The 22,794-nt window shown below is 31.9% G+C and overlaps 1 protein-coding gene across 1 annotated transcript in view; it reads left to right on the forward strand.

Annotated features, from left to right (window-relative positions):
- The window catches only part of LOC115886141 (phosphatidate phosphatase LPIN3), a gene marked incomplete in the record, with an annotated part of 96,516 nt that overhangs the window by 32,752 nt on the left and 40,970 nt on the right, over window positions 1-22,794 (forward strand). Inside the window, 2 exon segments of the mRNA XM_030905212.1 lie at window positions 17,131-17,301; window positions 21,721-21,855. Coding sequence (XP_030761072.1) covers window positions 17,131-17,301; window positions 21,721-21,855 — 306 coding nt within the window.

Raw genomic sequence — 22,794 nt, forward strand, 5'->3', positions numbered from 1 at the left:
CGTAGGATGCATCGCGACTATCGTACAAACATAGTGCGGGGCATTTCATCTCGACGCGATGCGCGCCATTCACCTCGCCATCCGGCGATGCTGAATCAAACATGTACAAATTTATGCGTCAAAACATACTGGAGCCTCGCACCTCGCCACGCACCTATATGTTCAGCGCGATGCTTCCTAAAAAACAAAATTTTTGTTTTTTGCGAAAAACGGACGCGGATGTCTGAAACTTTACATTTGATTGATCGGTTTAGGATCACAATTCGTTGAGCATATGTCGAAGTAGATTCGGGTGGAATAAAATATTCACAATACTAGTATTTAATTTATCACCAACATTGTAATCAACTTGATTCTACAGGGTCCGGCAATAGTGCGTCGGGCATCTGCAGCTCCTATAATAAAAAACTTATGAATTTTGTAGTCCAGACATAAAGTATGTATTCGGATGTATTTGAGGAAAATATTTGAACTTCTAAAGGGTGGCTCAAAAAAGTGTGAGTGGATCGCGAATATTTTTTTAAATGGAACACCTATATACAGAGTGGCGCAACTCATTCGCCTCGGTTGATTATACGAAAACGGAAACATGTAGAAACAAAATATTTTATGGGCATATATGTGGGAAGACCATGTGTATAATTTAAAATTATTTTGAAATGTACAGGGTATGTCAGAACTAAGATTTACACCCAAGTTATATTTTTTCTTATGGAACAACCGGTATTTTATTTCATATTTGGATCCTTGGGCACAAAATAAGGCCTTTATTAAAAGGGTTATTATATATTAATATGTTTACAAGCTTTGGTTTTTGAGATATTTAAAGATATTTAAATATGCATGCGACAATGGAATATATTATCAACACCATGTGCATTACTTTTTAGAATTAATTATTGTGCTGAATTTAAAGATAGAGAAATAAACTTTACTGAAAAATTGTATTGCTCCCTTAAATTTATACAGGGGTACCAGAGGTATTGATGATTTATTTTAAATATTTATTTTACATAAAATCCTTGTTATTTCAAATACGACAACCTGTATTTTTTAAAATAAATCGAAACAGTGCTCTTTCGAACTATTATTAGGGTATCCTATACCTATCTAGCTCAGATTTTGAATAAAGAGCATTTTTTCAATAAAATGGCAACAAAGAGGGCTGATGTCGTCATGGCAAGTTTCTAGTGACAGTAGCTATTTTCAAAATCGAAATTAGTTTATGGACTTTATTTATTTATAGCAAGTACTTTAATTGCTAGTTGATTAAAAAAAAAGTATACCATTAATATTGCAAATTATATTTTATCCTCTCCTAGTATATGTTATTTTAATTTTTTGATGATGTAACTAGCACTTTGTTTATTCACTTGTTTCGTCGAAATGCTTGAATCCATGTTTGCTTTTGATCAAATCGGTGTGAGAAACTATGAAGCTATAAAATTTTGTTTCGGGAGAGTTGAATATCGGGGAAAGTTGAGTTATTGAATTTACGTATTGCATCCAACAATGCCCTTTACTTTAGCTCTCCTTCACGCGTTAACATTTTTTCGGCAATTTTATTAACATTTGAAATTGTCACAACACAGCACGACGCCTAGTTCGAATTCTTTTTCATTTATTTTTTATTACCCGAAACAGCGTTACATCACACAAACCTGAGTGTTTTATCTCTTTTTTGTCTCAATAACTACACTAGCAAAAAACTAAAATACTTAAATATTATAACCAAACCATGATTTCAATATTCTATGCGATCAACATGACGGCGCACATTGGTTCAGATTCAATAAAATCGACGCATGGGGATCAAGAAAAAAATTTCGAAAATTTCAACAATGATATTATTTTCAACAGATGATGGGTCCATTTATTCAAATTTATCACGATCCACTTTTTAATCGTAATAAAAAAGCGTACAGGAATGTTGTTTTCGTTAGGTTTTGTAGTTTAAATATATCATTTATTTGCTGATAATGGTTTAGTGTTACCCTTGATTATGTATAAACAAGGGTGTTACTAATACATTTTGGTTATTAGTTCAGAGACTTGGAAATAAATTAAATTATAATGAATTTTAAAGATCAATGTAAGTACTTTTTAAGAGAATTTTATTAACTTAAATATTTTTTTATGAAGCTAGTAGTTACCACAAACATAGCAGAGCGTTCTTTTGAAAAAAATTAAACTTTGAAATTGCATATCTTTAGAACTCCGCAGATCTCCGCTTCTGTATTTTATAATTTTTAAACGGTATTATACCAAGTTTAATTTACCACAAGTATCTTACCCCAAGAGACCCCGAGGTAGATGATATATAAATTAAAATTTTAAATTGACCAGTAGTCTGATTTTTGTTCCATGGATAATTTCTTAAATTATTTTACTAATATTTTTTGAGTAACTCTGGAGTGGTAAAAGTGTAACTACAGAGACTCACATGTTCCTCCCGTACTCTATTCCTTTTATTATAGGAACAATAAGCCGCAGATCAATATGTGAGCGGTTTTTGAAAATGGGTTTTAATAATAGGTCAGAAGCGGATATTATTGATGAAATTATTTCATTTTTGTGTGATAATAATATTCCTAACATATTATCGAAAAATAAGCAAATTGAAAATTTTGTTTATAAATGGTCAGAAAAGTGGAGGAAATGTAGTTATACTTGGAGCAGTTTTATTTCCAACTATTGTCTCTGGCTGAATAAAAATTTACTTCAAATGGAAGAGAATCAATCTTTTGATGACCCTGGCCCTTCAAGAAGAATTTTTTTTTCAGAATTGTCCAAGTCCCAAAAAATAAAGAGACCAAGGGTATATATTGCCAAGGAATTAATTTATAATGTCTTACAGAAAAAAAACATGTTTTTTTATCTACATAATGCTGCAAATATTGCATTAATGCTTTTAATTAATGGCAAAGATTAAAAATCAATTTATTTCTCGAAATTAGAGATTCTTACACCTCGGAATCTCGTTTCTAATTTAAGGAAGGAACATAACAATAAGACGGGAAAAGCAGTCCAACTAGGGTTTGAATTTCCAGAGAAAGTAGTCGCCACTAAAAATAGGTGAAGGTTTACCCGCAGATGACATTCATATGGCAACAGAATATTATTGTCAATCAGATAGTGAAGAAGAACTAGAAGAAAGTGGTGGTGAATCATGTCATGAAGAAAATGAGTTTGACGACTCCATTTAACGCATATTGCAATTTATGTTTTTTTCTTTAATTTAGACCAGATAACCTAATGAGTATTCTTTTTTTGACTAGGTTCAAAGCATTTTTCAAACCTTTTTAAAAACTATAATTTTTGAATAAAATTCATAGAAAATCCCCCTTTTTTAATATTTTTATACTAAACAAACATAGTCTGAAATATATTTTGTTTATTCCTTGGACTATCTTTGTCATGTTAATAAATCCGCCATTAAACCTAATAAGTGTAGAATTTGTAATAAAATTAAAAATATCCTATGCGCCACTTTTTGGCAATCTGAACCACTGTGCGGCGCGGCGACGTGAAATAGGTAGGGATAATCTGATTTTTGCCGTTGTGGTCGGAATTTGTTGAAATCAACTGAAATGCAACATGGGCCTATACTAATTAATTAATAACTACTTTATATAAACTGGTGTTTAATAAAACGGCGATGGTAAATGCTTCAGTATGCCTACGCGCACCTATTCGCCGTTTTAAAATAGTGCGCGTAGGATGCATCGCGACTACCATCCTAGCGAGCAGCGCGGCCAGCATCTTGGCGAGCATCGCATCAAGATGCCTCACTATTTTTGTGCCCTAACAGTCGGGTTATGACCTCAATTGAAGCTGAGTTAAAAAAAACAATTGAGACTAAAGATTGGAACAGAGTTGGTACTAAATAAGCTGTAGTAATTAAATGTAAATCTACTAGAAAAATATTCTACAGTATGTCCCCGGATTGTCTTTACAAGAGGAAAAACTTTTTTATTATTGACATTTTGAGAAAAATGAATTCTTCATAAAAATGTTTGCTTGTTCTAAATGGTTAATCCCATTTATACTTTTCCAGATTTCCATGTCGTTTTACAGAAAATTAAGACAAACATGTAAATATGGTTGAATTTTCCTATGAAGATCCCGAAAGTCCTAAAAATCAAAGGTGATCAAAACGCGTTTCTATGGTAATATTACTTCGTTTTCATTCTTTGATAGATTGTTATTCATAGAATTTTAATGAGCTTAATGTCTTTTGTTGTTTTAAGATGTTAAAAAACCACAATTTAGTTCAATTTTACGGAAAGGATGCTGATAGTTATCGGAAAATATGATACTTTAAGATGACATTAATCAAAATTAATAATAACCATCTATCAAAGAATGAAATCGAATTGATATTACCATAGAAACGGCTTTTGATTTTTTGGACTTTCCTTTTTTTAGGAAAAAATTCAACCATATTTTCATGTTTTTCTTAATTTTCTCTAAAACTGTATCGAAATTTGGAAAAAAAATATAGCAAAATAAAAACACTAAATCACCACAATACTCCAAAACACTTTTACTTTTACACTGGACGCGCGTTTCGCTAACCATGTTAGCATCATCAGCAGATGATTATAAACTTATTTTTATAATCAGATTTATATTTTCACAATCATTTTATATATACTTAGTTTATAATCATCTGCTGATGATGCTAACATGGTTAACGAAACTCGCGTCCAGTGTAAAAGTAAGTCAGGCGCTGTACTTTCCCCAGAGGCCATAAGTGGGCGTGCTATGTGCGCAAACTAGTAACCTAACTAGTGCCCGATTCCGAAAATTGGAACCACGAAAAACAATAAAGAAAAAACAAAGTTTATAATCTGTCTAATCTGTGCTAACATCTACAGATGCATGAGCGTACATTTATTTTTATTAGATTGTATTAAAAAAGCCTCTTTTATTTTTCTTTTAGAGGCTCTATTTTATTTGGACTTTTTTTTCTAGTCCTTACCGTTTCTCTGAAATTTCGAAAAAATAATTTTATTCATTTATTTCACCTCTGCTCGGGGGTGAATTTAAAAAAATCTTTCGCATTTCGTTTTTAGATCTTTCAAAGTAACAAAGGTAAAAAAACATCCTTCTTTATTCATTTTTGAATCCGTTTGCTTAATCCGCAAGCACATATCTGTTATTCCCGAAAGGCCATCTCACAAATGCGGAGTACTTTCATCTGCCAACCCCGAACTAAGAACTAGTTAAAGGCTCAATACTGTACAATGCCAAAAAAATGCCTGTGAATATCATCTGCCTGTGAATATCAAGTTGCTTTCATTCTTTCCCGCATTTCGCAAAGCTCTGAAATCATACTTACTGGAGAGAGCACTATATGCGGTAAACGACTTTTTTGTTGATGTTTAATCATGAACAATTTTGAATTTTAAAATTTTGATCATCTCGCACATTGGTCAAAGGTCGAGTATTTCATATTTTATAACTCTTAAAACTATATCCATTTACAATTTTCCTATTGTAAAATTTTATTGATACGCCTTTTTTGTGTTCTGCAATTATCCATGTATGTTCTATTTGTAATTTTAATGACTTAAATCTTTTGAATTGTATGATTTGTATTGTATATTTTTTATTATTTGTATATTTTTTGTGCTTTTGTTTATTTTTTAAATGCTTTGTCGATGAAGCTATTTTGTCTTTTTGCACAGTAAAGCGATATTTACTTATTTATTTATTTTATTTTCTTGGACTAATATTGGGTCACTAGAATTACAAAATATTTAAAATTTTCATTTTCCCTATTGACTTTTCCATTTAATATAATAGGTATTGTAGTACTTTGTTGCAAAAAAAAATCGTATAATAATTTGTTTGACATAAATATAGCGAGATACGATACAATAAAATAATAAATATTATTAAGATAAATTATGAAATAACACTTCAAAGGTGGACTTTCGAATCACCTTACCAATCTATTAACAGCTGGTGAGAATTGTTTGTCTCTATCTAAAAGCCGATAGAAATGTTTGTTATTCGCTATTCTAAAAAAGTATTAAGTACGTGTCGTAGGTGACTAAGGTTAAGTTCAAAGGATACATTAATATTGCTTACGGGAATGCGGTATATGTAATTATAACGATTGGATTATTTTAGCGACACAAAGTCTGGCCTCGATCAGCTGTTTGTTGCGTGGCTTTTTGTAACGGATTTTAATTATTTACATATAGAGAGATGTACTTAAATTACCATTATTTTGTTTATTATTAAATATTTTCCTTTTTAAAATTTGGGATTTTATTTTGCCATTAGGTAATGCTAATTTCCAGGGTTGGCATGATTTAAATCGTGATTTAAATTAAGTAATTTTTTTAATTTTAATCATGTGATTTAAATCAAAACATTTTTTTTTTATTGAAACTCTATAATAAAATCAAAAAATAACTTTAAAGTTATAAAACTGTGTCCTAGAAGACTAGAAAAAATATTTCGATAACAGATAATAAATCGAAAAATAATTGTAAATGTTATAAAACTATATACAAATAATAAAAATATCTATTCATCAATTTAAATTAATGTTGGACCGATTTTTCAAGTAATTTCGTGTGAATCCATTAGACCGCTAAACGCAGGGATTTATTTTAAAATTTATGTATAAGTGACAAAAACTCGCTGTTCGAATACATATCATTCGCAAAGTCTAGTGCAGAACTAGGTTCTTCTGATATAAAGACTATATCTTCATTTCCGCAAATCTATAATCGTTGTCAGAAAACGAAATGTTTTATTTTTTTTTGAAACGGTTGTACGTTTTCAAATTCGTACCGACGACATTTTGATCTGCAGTAAGCACTTTGCACTTTGATATTAGATAATACATACTAATTTCATTCTCGACTTAAGACTATTTCCGAACAATAGGTAGTGTAGTGTTTTATTAAGAGTAAAAATTATACTTTTTTTGACGATGCTGTACCTTTGAAGGACCATCGTAAAGCATTGCCTGGAAACTTATATGGTGAAATTTTGATAAAATAATTTAGTACTCACTAAAAACACGGTATGTCGCTAGTGGTAAGAAAAATAATTTTTAGAGGTTACTAGTTTATTTGGTTGCCTGTGATATGCATATACAGGGTGTTTCCTAATTAATCTAAAAAATAAAAAATCGTTAGAAAACGGCTTAAGGCGGGCTCTTAATAAGTATATTTATTTTTTTCTCGGCAACCGTTTGATGAACAAGAAAAACTCAAAAGATCAGTTTTGTTGAAAAAGGATGGCCAGTCAAGAAAAAAATATATTTTCTTTAAAAAAGCCGTAGTGTACCATTTATTTTAAGCAAAATATCGATTTTTTTTTTAATTTTTAACACCCTGTAGATCAGAAAGGAAGTACTTTAGACCCAATAGTTATATAAAAATTGTTTTAAGAACACATGAGGAATCACACCACAATTTTTTAGACTAATTAGAAAACACCCTGTATATTGTCAACTTCACAATGATTGTTGATAAATCAAAAAATACCTTTTCTGTGAAAAAAGCCCGATTTTCGCAGGAAAAATTTTGGTTTTTATTGAATTTGGGCCTGCGTCTGCAAATACCGGTATGTTTTTTAATATTCTATCTATCTAAATTTTAAATATCATAGTCAGAAATAGTTTTATTATTTATTAACTGTAAAAATGGTATACTATATAATAATAATATATATATATAGTTTTATCAAATATTGTGATTTACTTTATACCTTGTAGTCAAAATTTATATTTAATAAACTGTAAAATATATATATATATATATATATATATATATATATATATATATATATATATATATATATATATATATATATATATATATATATATATTCTTATGTTTTATTAAAGTTACTCTGATATACTAATATATCAGTGTAACTTTAAAACTAAATCCTTTGAAATCAAATATAAACATAAAACATATTTACAGCAGAAAAGGCGAAGGCGCTGGGTTAAACGTAGTCTCTACTAAGAACACGGAGGGGCGCTTTGACCCAAAATTTTACTATTAAGTTTCATATCTATCTTAATAGAAGATTATTTTCTTTTATCTATGATCGTAAAGCTATTCCGACGTTACAGGGAGCACAAAAAGTACATTTTCACTCCGAATAGAACATACTATTTCTTTTAAAACATTACAAATAAATTTTTAATCAATTCCAAACATTGCAAATAATATGAACAGTTAATCGAGCAACTATTTGTACACTCGTTGAATTTGACACTTAATATCAGTTTAATAATATATTTTTGTACTTTTGTGCTTAGGCGTTAAAATGACAAAAGTTAATATCTTAGAGATGTTTGAAAAAAAATCCTTTTGATCTGAAGCGAGCGACTTTTTTTGCGGATTATATTGGTGACCGATGTGGAAAAATGACACGCGCCGTAGAATTGTTAATTTTATCGGTATCAGGCAGAGTTATAAAGATTTAGCCATTTAGGATAGGACTTTAATTGGAAGTAAGTCCAATCAAAATAAGTTTTGAATTAAAATCATATAAATCCGATTTTTTTGATTTTTTTAAAAAAATCGTGATTTTTTCCAACCCTGCTAATTTCTGAACATTGCGAAGTATTACTGAAATAATGATTAAAATATTAAGATATCCACGAAAATTCGGTGTCGTAGGCAACACCGCTGACAAAGCCGGTTTTTGACAAAGGTCTGATGATGGCTGAGTATAGCCAAAACCGGTTACAAAGATTTTTGATAGTGGTGTGAAATTGATTTAGTTTTATTACATTAAATTATTAGTTGCTCATTTATCACGAATTTAACTGTCGTATGTAATGACGATAATGTTTTTAATTAATATAAATTTTCAGTGATGATGTATTAGGTATAAAAATCAGTATATTTATTTAAAAAATAATGGTAATAATCACCTACTTTCTACTACTGTTTTTTTCTGCTAATGATGGAAAAGTTTTACGTTTAACAAAAATATTTTTATTTATAACGTTTTTTTATACATTACCACTGCGAACGGCAGCTTTTCATCGGTAGAGCAGTCGTGGATAAGGTATTTCACTGGAGAAAAACTAATTAACAATAAAAAAATCAAAAATATAAATATTGGGCGCTAGGCATGAACAGAGAAAGAAAACACAGTTGTATATTACTTAAAACTAATGACTATATTGATATATATCATGATGGACTTTAATGGTAAATAACATTGTAGAATTTTAACAATTATAGTGGTTATATGTCCAGGAAAGTTATGTTAAAAATAGTATTAAATATGTTCGATGAAAAAGACTATGGAAAAATACAGTGCAAAATATATGAAAGGTAGCATTACTTTATTTAATTTCTTTTATACGATGTTAAATCTGAGATGTTGCAAGCCGTAGAACCTATGTCCGGTAATTCATCTTTAAAATCACGCAATAGATATATACAGAAAGTAATACTATTACAAGATATGTTCGTAATGAAACCTAAGATCTAAATCATATTTTAAATACTAAGCTGACATAAAAACCACTAGACGTACGATATAGTCTGTACGATAATATTCAAGACTGAAAATGTAGAACATAAAAACCAGAACTTAAATCTAAACTTAGCTGTTCATTCTTAAGGCTATCCTGCTTCAAACAGTACAGCGTGAGTTGGGACTCGTATCTCTGCACTCCCTCTCGGCTTCACCGTTGGCCAATACAAGGAAAGGGGCCAGAATGAGTACACAATGAACCAATACAGCCGTAACTATCAACTAGGCTCAAAAACAGGATCAAAGCAGCATGGGCCTTACGCTACATCCATACTGAGACAATCTAAACACAGGCTAAACTATCCGTACATGGGAACTACGCCCCTACATAGAACATCCGTCCATAGGACACCTGTCCATAGGAATCACTACCCTAACATAGGATAATGTCCGTATCTTGGACCCTAAAAATACGAAACTCGTGTTTAAAACCTACACAGGTATAATAAACACAATACACCTACCTCGAAATACTTCCGAGGGCTCAATAATAAACAAAGGCAATTGTCCTTTCTTTCATTCAACATTCTGGAGGACAAAAGCAAAGGAACGCCAAGGTGCCAGCAAAATACAAATACAAGTTGAGTTGGGCCAATTCAAAACTCTACCCTAAAAATACTCAGTAATAATATCGAATCTAAAAAGATAATATCTCATCTTTACCTGTAGCTTCAAAATAGCAGCTGATTCAGATTATGCAGCAAGATTTAAATAATTACCATTTCTAAAAGCCGGGTTGCTGATGGTGACAGAGCGGTTGAAACGATGTCCACAGAGCAGTGAAACGATAACAGGGTTGTCGACTAGACAGCGTTAAAATTACGCCAAGCGTGTCAAATAAATTATCAGGCCTGAACGATACGGAATACGGTGACAATACGCCAGACATCATATATCATATATAAAAGACATGTAACGAACTAAAAACGTTACAAAATCCTTTAAAAAAATATTTATGGATGTTTGAAAAAAAATAGCATGTTCTATTTGGAGAAAAAATGACTTTTTGTGCCACGCCTGTTGTCAAACGTACAGCCTCGCCACCAAAAAGTGTCATTTTTACTCCTAATAAAACAATATACTGTTATTGAAAGATTATGAAAACTTCGTTAATTCGTTCATTCTTGAAGCTTTATAAATTGTGAAGCTCTGTAGATAGTCTCGATAATTTAATTACGTAATTGTCTTCCATCTGATCTGTTTTATAAGTTAATTCAATTACTACAATGTCATTACAATAAATTGGACATACTATCTTAATCTAACTCGGTGAAATATATTTTGTAATATTTTTATTCATTAAATTATAGAGGGTCGCTGATATGTATAGGAACGGTCGATTCTAAGCTAAAATATAAGAGGTACCGCAAAAAGTTAAATATAAAAGTTATATGGTTTTTAAATATCTATTAGCTGGTAATAAATTTTAGTATACAGGGTCGCTCATAAAGTCGTGGCATTACCTGAAAGTTACAAAATTTTCGTTTAACATTTCAAAACCATTTCATAATGGTAATACACATAAATTCAACAATTTCCGAATTAGATAGATACACTCTTTCTCTTGTGATCCGGTAGATACACTCTTTCTCTTGTCTCAATGACTCCGGTCTTGTTTTTGTTAAGACACTTCTTAGAACCGATCCAGATTTGAAGACTGTATAAAACATTACATACACTAAATATATTTAGCGTTTCATGTAGAATGCAAAAAGCATAAAATACGTGGTGGTTCGAATGTGGCACATAAAACAATGAAGTATCACGATGAGACAGCAGGTTGATATGATAATTGTGCAGTTTTATTTATGGTACATGATTATTATTTTTTATGGCTAAGACTAACTCCTGTAATTTCCTGCTTTAATAACTTTTCGTTGTGCTTCATAAACATCACTTGCGATCAACTATCTATAAATACCGTTTTAATTTTATTACCTTTGTAATTCCACTTTATTGTGTTCGCACAGTGTGTCACTGACACTTCTTTTCATTAAACTAATGCGATTTACTTAGCATTTTAAATGGTTTTATGGTTACAGTTGTAATTAAATCATTTAATTCTCCTAAAAGCTACCTTAATTTTATAAAAATAGTGATGTTATAATTTTGATAATTAAAACTTGTTTTCGTCGGAATTCGTTAATTTTGGAATATAAATAATTTTAATTATAATAACTGATCAATAACTGATCAATAAATAAACTTCAGTAAATATATAGTATTAAAAACTTTGATACCCTTGGAGAAATGAAGCCTTAAAATTTTTACTGCAATTTCACAAAATTGAAAATGTTTCAAAAACTGTAAGGTTTAAGTGTGATAAGCGCTAATCAAATTTATCTTTCTTTTAATCGTAGAAACTAAAAATGTAATAATATACCGGGTGTTCCATTTAAAATAATACAACTTTGATATTTTTTATTTATTTGGGACACTCCGTATCTTGTAAAAATATTTTTAAATTGTAGCTCTAATAGTCCTTCAACGAACCCAAAACTTACAATTTGTAAAAACCTAATCGTTTAGCTACAATACTCCGTGTCGTATGTGGTGAACAACCCTGTATAAAAGAATTTTTATTTTTATTTATTTATTCTATGATTAACACGAATAAATGTTCAATACATAAACACAGATTTTTCATTCAAAGATATTTTTGTGAAACGTATTACAGATAGAGATATTATATATTTGAATATGGTAACACTGTCCACACAGTTCCACACAGTCTTCGATATGCCTTCGCTGGAGAAAGTAAATGTTTTATGCGTTGACCGCAAAAGGATTGGTGTCTCCACCGTACAGCACTCGAGACGTAAGGGCAACTCAAATCAGCCTTGTCACGAATTCGCCAATTAGGTTGCGTATCTTCAAAATTCTTTCAATCAACGCTATTAGTGCTGTTTCACATGGAGCGGACTGTCTGTGCTGGTATTATCTGACAAAGGGATCTAAAACAGCAAGAGGAATTCGAGCAAAAAAAGTCGACGTTGTCACGTTTAATAATAGAAAAGCAAACTTGCTCAACATTACCTATAAATTGAATATATTTTAGTTCATTTCAGCATACATAATTATATATATGCTAATATCTTGACGTTGTTCTTATTTTATTAATGTATATTTATCTAATTAACTGATCTCCTTCATTCTGCCTATTATAAAAGGTAAAATATTTCTGCTAAAAATAACGTCCGCTTAGGGCAAGCTGGCAACGCTGACAAAATTCATCATGGCATCCCGGATTCAACAAATCTGATTGGTCGAGATTGTCGCACGTCTTGCCGCCATTACCCCCAACTTTATGCCCCTCTCTAGGAATAGTAGAAACAGCCACTACTACTGAAAAATCCAGTGGCGGTGTATTATATTGTGTTTTATGCCTTTAACTTGATTTCTGCTTATTGTAATTATTACACGCGTTTTAACAAATATTACTATATTTGGCAAATGACTAAACAAAATGTAGGTACATTTAAAGTAAAATAATATTATAAACTCTACTGGAAAATATTATCAAAATTCCTGATATATTTTTATGGAACACCGCACGCTCCTGGATATTTTATGAATGAAATCGGTGATTTCACAAAATTGCGATCCCCTTACCGTTGCCCCGTTGTTTCAGATCCGTTTGTCAGACTGTAGTTCCTGTTGTGCCGTTTTACATAAATACCGTTTAGTATCACAAAATATTAGGTGTATTACGCTGTACTTTCGGGTCGCTTTCAGGAGTGGGGCAAGACGAGTGTATGGCTGAAGGAAATATATATTATATTTCATAAATCTGCCTAAGACTTAGCCCGATCCTGTCGTGTTAAGCCACACCCAAAATTCCAAACACACCTGCTTCGATTAAGGCTTGATTAAGGTTTGCAGAGCTTCAGCATTTGCCATAAAACAGCGAGCAATTTGTTACAAAACCATATAAATTATATATCACTGTAATCACAAAACTGCAATCTGTTTCCGTATTGTAACGGAATTTTAAATTATGGCTTTATTTTCGAGAAAATTTAGTCCAAACATAAGGAATATTTTGTTGATGTTTGACCATCAAAATCTTAAAAATATAGAAGTTGTCTAAAAATGTGCTACAATATAGAGGTGTGTAGTTCGTGAACGAACTAGTTCCAATGAACTATTCCGACCCCGGAATGAAAGGAACTAGTTCCTGGTTTCTCAAAGGACTAGTTCCTCAGGACCTATTCCGGGATCGAGACTGTGTCCGATATAGAATAATATGCGACGGCGACGGATCGGCTAGCGCGCGTAGCCCGATGGTAGGCAGGAGTGGGGAGTGCCAAACGTACGTTATCGGATCCGGACCTAGAGGAACTAAACTAAATAAAAGACTAGTTTACGTACGAACGGATCGGGCCAGCACGATCGATGCTAGGCAGGAGTGGGGAGTGCCAGCCTTATGCCGTTTGTTATCGGATCTCGGATCCGGACCTAAAGGAACTAGAGGAACTAAATAAAAGACTAGTTTACGTATGGATCAGCCAGCGCCATTGATGCTAGGCAGGCGTGGGGAGTGCGACCCGTATGTTATCGGATCCGGACATAGAGAAACTATGAAAAGACTAGTTCACGGGAATCTATTCAGTCGGCATATCCGCGAATTAATACAAGGCGACGACGAAGGATTCGGCCTTGTCTATTGCCGTAGCCGGCGCGGCGTTATTACCACAGAAAATTGTCGTGGATACTGTTTTTGATTTTTAGTTTGTTTTTTAAATATTTTATGGGAATGTTTCACTTTAGGTCCCTAAAATTAAGAAATATCTTATAAAATGAAGTAGATATTCTGAATTTTTAGACAAAACCAAAAAGCATGAAGTGAGGAAAAATGCAATTTTTCGTAAAATTTTTGTAATATTTGCTCCAATTGATTTGTGATATAGTTTTTTAAATTCTGATTTGAGTTTTTTTTAATTTTTTTTATCTGCTATAAAACTTACCTATATGTTTTTAACATACACAATTACACGTCTCGTTATATCTCCGTACATTATAAAAATTATACAGATCATACTGTAAATAGTTCTGACTGACAACGAAACGCATTAGCAAGCAAGGGGGATGTCAATGTTAGTCGGGAACTATTGTGAACTAAAGACCTAGTTCAAGGAACTATTCCTCTGGAGGAACTAAAACTAAGGAACTAGTTCCTCCCAAGGAACTAGAATTCCCACCTCTACTACAATACGGATATATATATGTATAATCCTTTATCTTCAATTTCCTTCTTCATTTGTGTAAAAATACCTAGCCAGTTTTACATAAAACGTTAAATGCCGAACGCATACTTTTTCGGACTAGTGAAATAGACTGTTAAGAAACGCTATTATTATTGTTAAGATACATTCAGGGCTGAGAGCGTCGAGCGTCGCGTCGCGTTTGCGTCGCGTCCGCGTGTCGAAAAGGAATCAATTCACTTTACTTAAATTAGACCGTTCAGGCAAATAGCGTCGCGTTTGGCGTTGCGCTAGCGTCCGCTGAGCATCGGGGGTCGAGTTCAACGGGGCGGACGCGACGCAAACGCCTCAGCCTGAATGTACCTTTATTATTAAAAACAAATTTTATGCATTGAATATTCATATTATTTGATCTATTACAGAGGACGTTACTATTGACCTTAAAACATTAATCGGACGCACACATTTGTTTATAAATTAATGATTACGATGTTTACATAAGGAGCTATAATGTAATTCAATTAGGTATTTTATTGCTTACTAAAAATTAATATGGCTTCATAATTATTATATACTGACGATACTAGGAAAATAGTACTGTCTCTTTTACAGCGAGGTAATGTAATAAATACAAATTATAAGTACTTTGTTACAAATTTATTATACTGAACGTAAATAGTACGTTTTGTATTTTGTTGTCTGAAAAAAAACTGAGTCATTTAAAATAATTGTTTTTTAAAGTAATTATATTTCTTATCGTAAAATGTTTTTATGGATAATAAGTAAGCATAGTTTTGAAAGTAAAATTACTAATTTGCATAGTAAATAATATGTAACAATCTACGCGGTTTAAAATTTAATAGTGCGTACTGTTTCAATAATTTTATTTAGTTTTTTTACCTAAAATAAGGAAAACAAGGAAGTTGTTCAATAAAGATCAAACATTTTAAATAGAATCTACATGGTGTTTCAAAAAAAAACGTGCTATCTCTCGTGGGGAGAGATTCCTCACGTAAAAATAAGATTTATTTTTCATATCAACATAGGTCCGATTCTGCTTTGTTTCATAGCTACAGGGTGTTAAAGTTTTAATATTTTTTGATCATAATAATTTTCTTTCAAATATGTTTAGCGTTTCGATTGAAATTTTGAGGGTAAAAGTTACTATAAATAGTATAAATACGACATATTTTAAAGTTAAAATGTGTCGACATATTCACCAGGGACGTGCACATGGGTTATCATGAAATATTTTTCTAAAAAAGCATGTACGCCACTGACTTTTTTCCCGTGTTAGCGAAATAATGTAAACAGTTTAATGCCGATTAAAAGTTGACTCTTGATATTTTGTTGATTTCGGCCTCCTTGATGAGATAAACGCAATTTTATTAATTTGCCTTGATCCAAGTCAACAAAGCAACCTTTAAAAAATTGTAATATCATTAACTTGCGAAAGCTTTAAATAAGTACTCATTGATTTGTCATCAAAAAAATATGAAAAATAAATCCTATAAACATGGATATGGAAATGCATAGTTTTAGAGTTACAGGATGTTAAAACTTTTTAAAATTAGGTTTTTTGTAATAATCTTAAATACCATTATTTTTTATTTGAAATTGCTGTAGGTTGAATTAATAGTAATAATAACTAATAGTAATAATATTTAATAATAAATTAGGCAAAATATTGGGGCCTATGGCAATCAGTGAATCGGTTTTATAATCGCGGTGCACTCCTTATTAGGCTATTAGGCTATTAGTCAGCCAAAGTATTGTTTGTATTTTGTATATTTTTTATATTGGGGCCTAATAAAAAGATTTGATTTGATTTGATTTGAAAATATATAACTTATTTTTAAAAAAAAATATATAATTTTATTTTTATTTTAATTTTATTAATTGTGATTAATAAAATTGCGTTTGTCTCATCAAGGAGGCCGAATTCAACAAAATATCAAGAGATAACTTTTAATTGGCATTAAACGGCCTACACAATTTTGATATCAAAAGAAAACAAGTCAGTGGCGCACATGTTTTTTTTTAATATTCCAGTGATAACTCATATGCACGTCCCTGATGAGTTTATTGAAACTTTTTTAGCGTTAAAATTTGTAATACTTATAGTAACTTTTACCATCAAAATTTTATTCGAATCACTAAAAGTACTTGGAAGAACATGAAATAAATCCAAAGAATATTAAGACTTTAACACCCTGTAGCTACGAAACAAAGCACAATCGGGCCTATGTTGATATGAAAAATAACTCTTATTTTACGTGAGGAATCTCCCCACGAGAGATGGCACCTGCTTTATAACCCTGTATATTTAACACCCTGTATATTTAACACCCTGTATAATATTTATTTGGACTGTACGTTTGTTTTGTTTCAGGTTGATATAGAAATTAATGGAGAAGCTCTAGATATTCACATGAAGCTGGGAGAGAGTGGGGAAGCATTTTTCGTAGAAGAATTAGAGGACGATGATGAAAACGACATTCCGGAACATTTGGCCACGTCTCCCATTCCAGTATCCGAAATTGAAAATATATTCAAGACACAGGTAGTTATTAGTAACCAATTATGTAGATATAACGTAAAGTCTGACTAGTAAGTCAGGAAAAATGATCGAAAATGTAATATTATTGTGAATAAATTAGACAGATAAAGTAGATGCCTATATGAAAAAATCGAAATTTTCAAAAAAAAAATACCATAATCAGTTCGCCAGTTTGAATAAAAATATTTAATGAAGAAGCATATCAAAAAACTTCGAGTGCGATGGGGACCTAATATGGCCGACTTAAATTCCGATATATCAGTGCCATTCTAATTTTATTTAAAAAGCGTAAAAATACAATGCAGGGTAGACTTAAACATAGGTCAATAATTTTTGGTTTTATTTTACGTTGTCAATAATTGTAAGTAGTCATTAAAATATACTATAGTTATAATAAAAATAGAAAAGTTAGAGTAAGTCAAATGGACGTACCTAGGCATAGATAAATGCAACAAGTTTAGATTGGAAAGCCCGTAAAAATTTTAGGTCGCGAAATTATTTTGGGTCGCGACCGTTATACGCGGTCTGGCGCTGCTATAGCGGTCGCTAAGAACAACGGCAAACAAAAACAGAAATAATTTTCTCTTGTCAAAGTCAGAATCTTCAAAAATCATAATAATCTTTCAAAATCTAAACCGCTCTCATTAAAGAAATTCCGAAAAGTGTTTATAGCGTCCATTTTCAAAGTAATATTGCTATCTTGTGAGTTTAATTCAAGTTTTACTCCAACCGGTGATAATTGTGAAAAAGCAGCATTAAAGACTTAAAAAGCTGTGCTGTGAACTGTGACCTGCAAAAACCATCGTGGATCGTGGCATAACGTCGGTTTCCAATGTTTCATAGGTATTTCATACATGCGTCCTTATATAAAATAAAGTTTCCTGTATGCAACACATTGTATTTTATTTATAAAATTAAACGAAAATAATAATAAATTTGAATAAAGAATATTTGGCGATATAATTCCGGAAAAAGCCGAACCGCTCCGAAATTTTTAAAAGTTTTGGGTCGCGACCGTTGCAAGATAAGCGCCAAATAGTGTTTACATTGTCCTTATGGGCACTTTCCAATCTAAACTTGTTTCATTTATCTATGTACCTAGGTATCTAAATTTATTGACATCTAATGTTTTGAAGTAGTAAATAAATGCAAAAATGCAAGAAAAAATATATAATTAGTTAATTTAAAGTTAATTTCATAAATGATCGGTTTACTACACGTATGCATATTATACAGGGTGGCCCATCGAAAACGTTCCGCAAGGCATAACGGCCAGGGTAATTTTTTTTCAGAAAATTGAAAAACACGTCAATTTTGTTTGTGAGGGGGACAACTTTTGCCCCAAAAATGATTGAAAATCTTCAACCTTCTAAGTGGGGGTGTCATCCCCCAATTTTTTTCAAATGGGAAGGGGGGTCAAGTGGTACCGCAATGAAAAGGGCTTTCTATTCTCTATACTTTTCCGTTTCGTTTTTGAAAATCGGTCGAGTCATTGAGAAAATATGTAGGATAGAAATTTGATAACCTAACCTAACCAAACCAAACATTTATCAGAGTAAATAATAAGAATAAATTCCGTCGACCAATTTGCTGTTTTTTCTTATTATTTCTAGATGTTTGCGCATTTTTTCACTTGCCACAAGGTTAAACAATCAGGTGTGGTATAGTCTGTCCAACGAGAAGATCCTTGATAGTGATAGATGTGTCTGTCATTTTAATTTCAAAGTAGTTTATTTTATTTTACAAAGAAATAAGTTGGTATAACTGGAACGCATAGCAGGATATATTTAAAATTTGATTGACAAGATGACAAGTGATTACTTCAAAATATTGTGAAAAAAACTGTATAAAACTGAAAAAATGTAATCGAGTTATTTTATTTAATAAAAACGGTATGTGTTAATACAAAACAAACAAGAACAAGACACTACATACCAAAAGAATATAAAAAAGAACTATTATTTCCTTTAAAGCTTTATGAAACTACCCGCATTTATGATTATATTTATCAATATAACTTATGTACAAATACAAATTTGTAATATTCCACAGGAATAAATAAAACAACATAGATAAATAAAACAAACTATATTATTAATAATAACACCTACCAAATTTTATACCTTTGATTAATTAACTTTTAATCTTAATTTTTTTAAACCAGTACCTTTTGACATTATTTTTCTGCAGTACTAAAATCCATTATTTACCTATCGTGTGATGTCGATATTTTACAGCTACTCCAGTTTTTAGTATGTGTTTAGTTTGATCCTTCTACCATATACAAGATGCACTTATCTACGACGAAATGGTATACAAACTTTATCGATAGCAACTTCATTGGTGTATAAGACTTTCTGCCCTGGCAGCGAGTATTAACCATAAACTGTGCTCTGGGTCTACAGTTAATTTTCACTCGATTTTTCCTCCACTTGACTTCAAAAGACACAAAACACACGTAATAATACGAATCAAAATGCATCATATTCCAAAACGCAGGGTATTTAACAAAAGTTGACACAAAATTATAACCTATAATTTGGCAAGACTTTGACAAGCGTCAAAAATGACAAAAATCTAAAGGCGAGTTCATACGCATCGGCGTCCGTTTGTCGTTCATCGTTCCGTCAAACCAATAAAATAGAAATACGATCTGTAATTTTTTAAATAAACCAATAAAACTGGTTAAAAACAACAAGACACGACGCATGACGGATCTATATTTAAACCCCATCCATAGATAACTTAAAAATTATTAGAAACTTTTTTTAGTAAAATAAATAGATTGGTATGGGACGTCATCTGCTTTTCTTCTGTCATCGTCTGTCGAAATCTTACCTGAGAAAAAAAACAGAGTATAGTCTGGTATAGTTGCTAGCTAGCTGTTCTGTGACTTGTGCGTTGAAGTTCCTCTCAATATCGTTAAACTTTTTCACAATTATAGTGTACTCACTTGCATAAAAAGTGGAAATAATCGAACTTTATTTTAAAAATAATGAATGTATCGGGTTGCGCAGATATTCAATGAATGCCATCCTGACAAACACTTTTATGGCAAAATTGTTCGCTAGTTAGTAGCAAAATTTCGCGAAACTGGTTCCGTTATGAATAAAAAGAGGCAGAAGGAAAATCCTGTAGTAAATGAAGCTATGGAGGTATTCGTATTGGGCCAAGTTGCCATGGATAGTACGCTGAGTACAAGAAAATTAGCCAATGAGACCGGCGGGAATCGTACAAGTATCCGAAGGATATTAAAAAAACACAAGTTCCACCCGTACAAAATTCAGTTGGTACAAGAACTCAACGAAGACGATTTTGATCGTCGCTTGCAATTTTGTGAAACTATGAGTGAACGAGTGGCGAATGATAATAATTTCCTATTTGATGTGTGTTTTTCGGATGAGAGTACTTTCTTTTTGAACGGTGTAGTTAATCGGCACAACGGTCGGTACTGGGCTGAGGACAACCCCAGGGTTTTCCACGAGGTGCACACACAAAACCCTCAGAAATTGAACGTGTGGGCTGGTATGTTTGGAAATTCTATGTGGGTCAGTCTAACGATTTTGAGAAGAACTTCAACGCAGAAGTCACAGAACAGCTATTTAGCAACTATCGCACCCGATCGTTCAACCTTGTGGCAAGTGAAAAAATGCGTAAACATCTAGAAATAATAAGAAAAAACAGCAAATTGGTCGAAGAAATTTATCCTTATCATTTACTCTGATAAATGTTTAAATAAACTTTTCAAATTTCAATCCTTCATATTTTCTCAATGACTCGACCGATTTTCAAAAACGAAGCGGGGAAATATAGAGAAAAGAAAGCACTTTCTTTGCTGCGCCACTTGACCCCCCTTCCTATTTGAAAAAACTTGGGGGATGACAGCCCCGCTTAGAGGGTTGAAGATTTTGCAATCATTTTTGGGGCAAAAGTTGTCCCCCTCACAAACAAAATTGACGTGTTTTTGGATTTTTTGAAAAAAAAAATACCCTGGCCGTTATGCCTTGCGGAACGTTTTTGATGGGCCACCCTGTATAGCCACTTACTAGGGAAAAGTTATGGCCATTATTTTCCTCGATTTTTGACCGAGATCTACCGCACGCTACATAACCGAGTATTTTAATTAGATTTACCTTTAAACAACTATCAGTAGTAGAATAAATAATAAGTAACATAAATAGAGACTGACCAAAGGCAAAGTTTACAGAATAAAATATTTAAAGGTGTCAAGTGAATCGTCAAACAGAATTGTCAAGGATCCCCACCCTAGGGTGCGGATCCGTCGATCATACATTAATACATTGATAGCATTATACTCCTTCCTTAATCTTTTTATTCAAAGAAGAATGATGAAAAAGGTAATATTTAGAACAGAACCACTAATATTGTTTTTTTTTACTAATTTATGCTATTTAAATATAGGGTCGCAGAAGGAGTTTTCATTTGGACGATATTGATCTCAACAACCAGCCAAATTCGTACGAGAAAAGACGTCACACTGCCGACAATCAGATGGCGAACAGAGCACACCTGGAACGGGATTTCCTCAAACGGCAGGTAAATATAGAATTCAAATAAACATTGCGCTTAGCACAGTTTTAAGTATATTGTAGTGTACGATTTGCGCTTGAATTCGAGGTTGTTGAACTGAAACGTAATTTGGGTCTTTTTAAAATACATACTAAACGAACAAAATATTATTTTATTTAACTTGATGGTCGCTAAATTGACCACTTTAATTTAACCAACTAATCAGTCGCTTGGAAGTGTATTATCGCTCAGTTTATTTGCTATTGTTATTTCTATGCGCGTTTTGGCCATTTAATCAACCATATCTATACGTTGGTCGAATTGACGCGAAAAGTTAACGTAAGCGGTTGAATATTTGACCAGTTCGCATTGGTGACACTGAGTTCCCTGTTTATCATATAGGTAATAATTGTCGTCTAAGCATTTTCTCTCTCTTTTTGTAAACAAATATGCCACCAATATTATCGTTTTTAGCACCTGTACAGGGTGGGTCAAATACGACGCTTTTAAATGGCAACACCCTTTTCTATAGGAGATAGACAAAAACTAATATTGGTGATTGGAGCTCATTTTTTGTCAAAAACATGATGGTGAAAACCGCATATCGATATCTGTTACCGTTTCGGAGTTACGGGGTGTTTTTCAAAAATATGCATTTTTAACAAAGCGCTGTAACTTTTTTGCTATGGAAAATTTTGTATTTTTATGAAAATATTTCCAAAGCACCTTTTTATGTAGAATTTAATGGTTTAAGTATAATTTTTTTAAAATTAATAATTTAAGAATTATCAACAGAAAATTTGATTTCTTTATATGGGAGACCCTGTATATTTTTAATTTATTGAAAAGAATTTAAAATTGCCTTTCCAAAAATATAACACACTTGATATTTTGCTCGATTCCTCTTCGAGATATAGAGTATATAAAAATTCGTCCGCTTTAAATAAGTAGGTTATGAACGGCGCG

This window comes from Sitophilus oryzae, unplaced genomic scaffold, assembly GCF_002938485.1.
Source record: "Sitophilus oryzae breed Bouriz unplaced genomic scaffold, Soryzae_2.0 scaffold_469_pilon_pilon, whole genome shotgun sequence".
In the NCBI taxonomy this organism is placed as follows: domain Eukaryota; kingdom Metazoa; phylum Arthropoda; class Insecta; order Coleoptera; family Curculionidae; genus Sitophilus; species Sitophilus oryzae.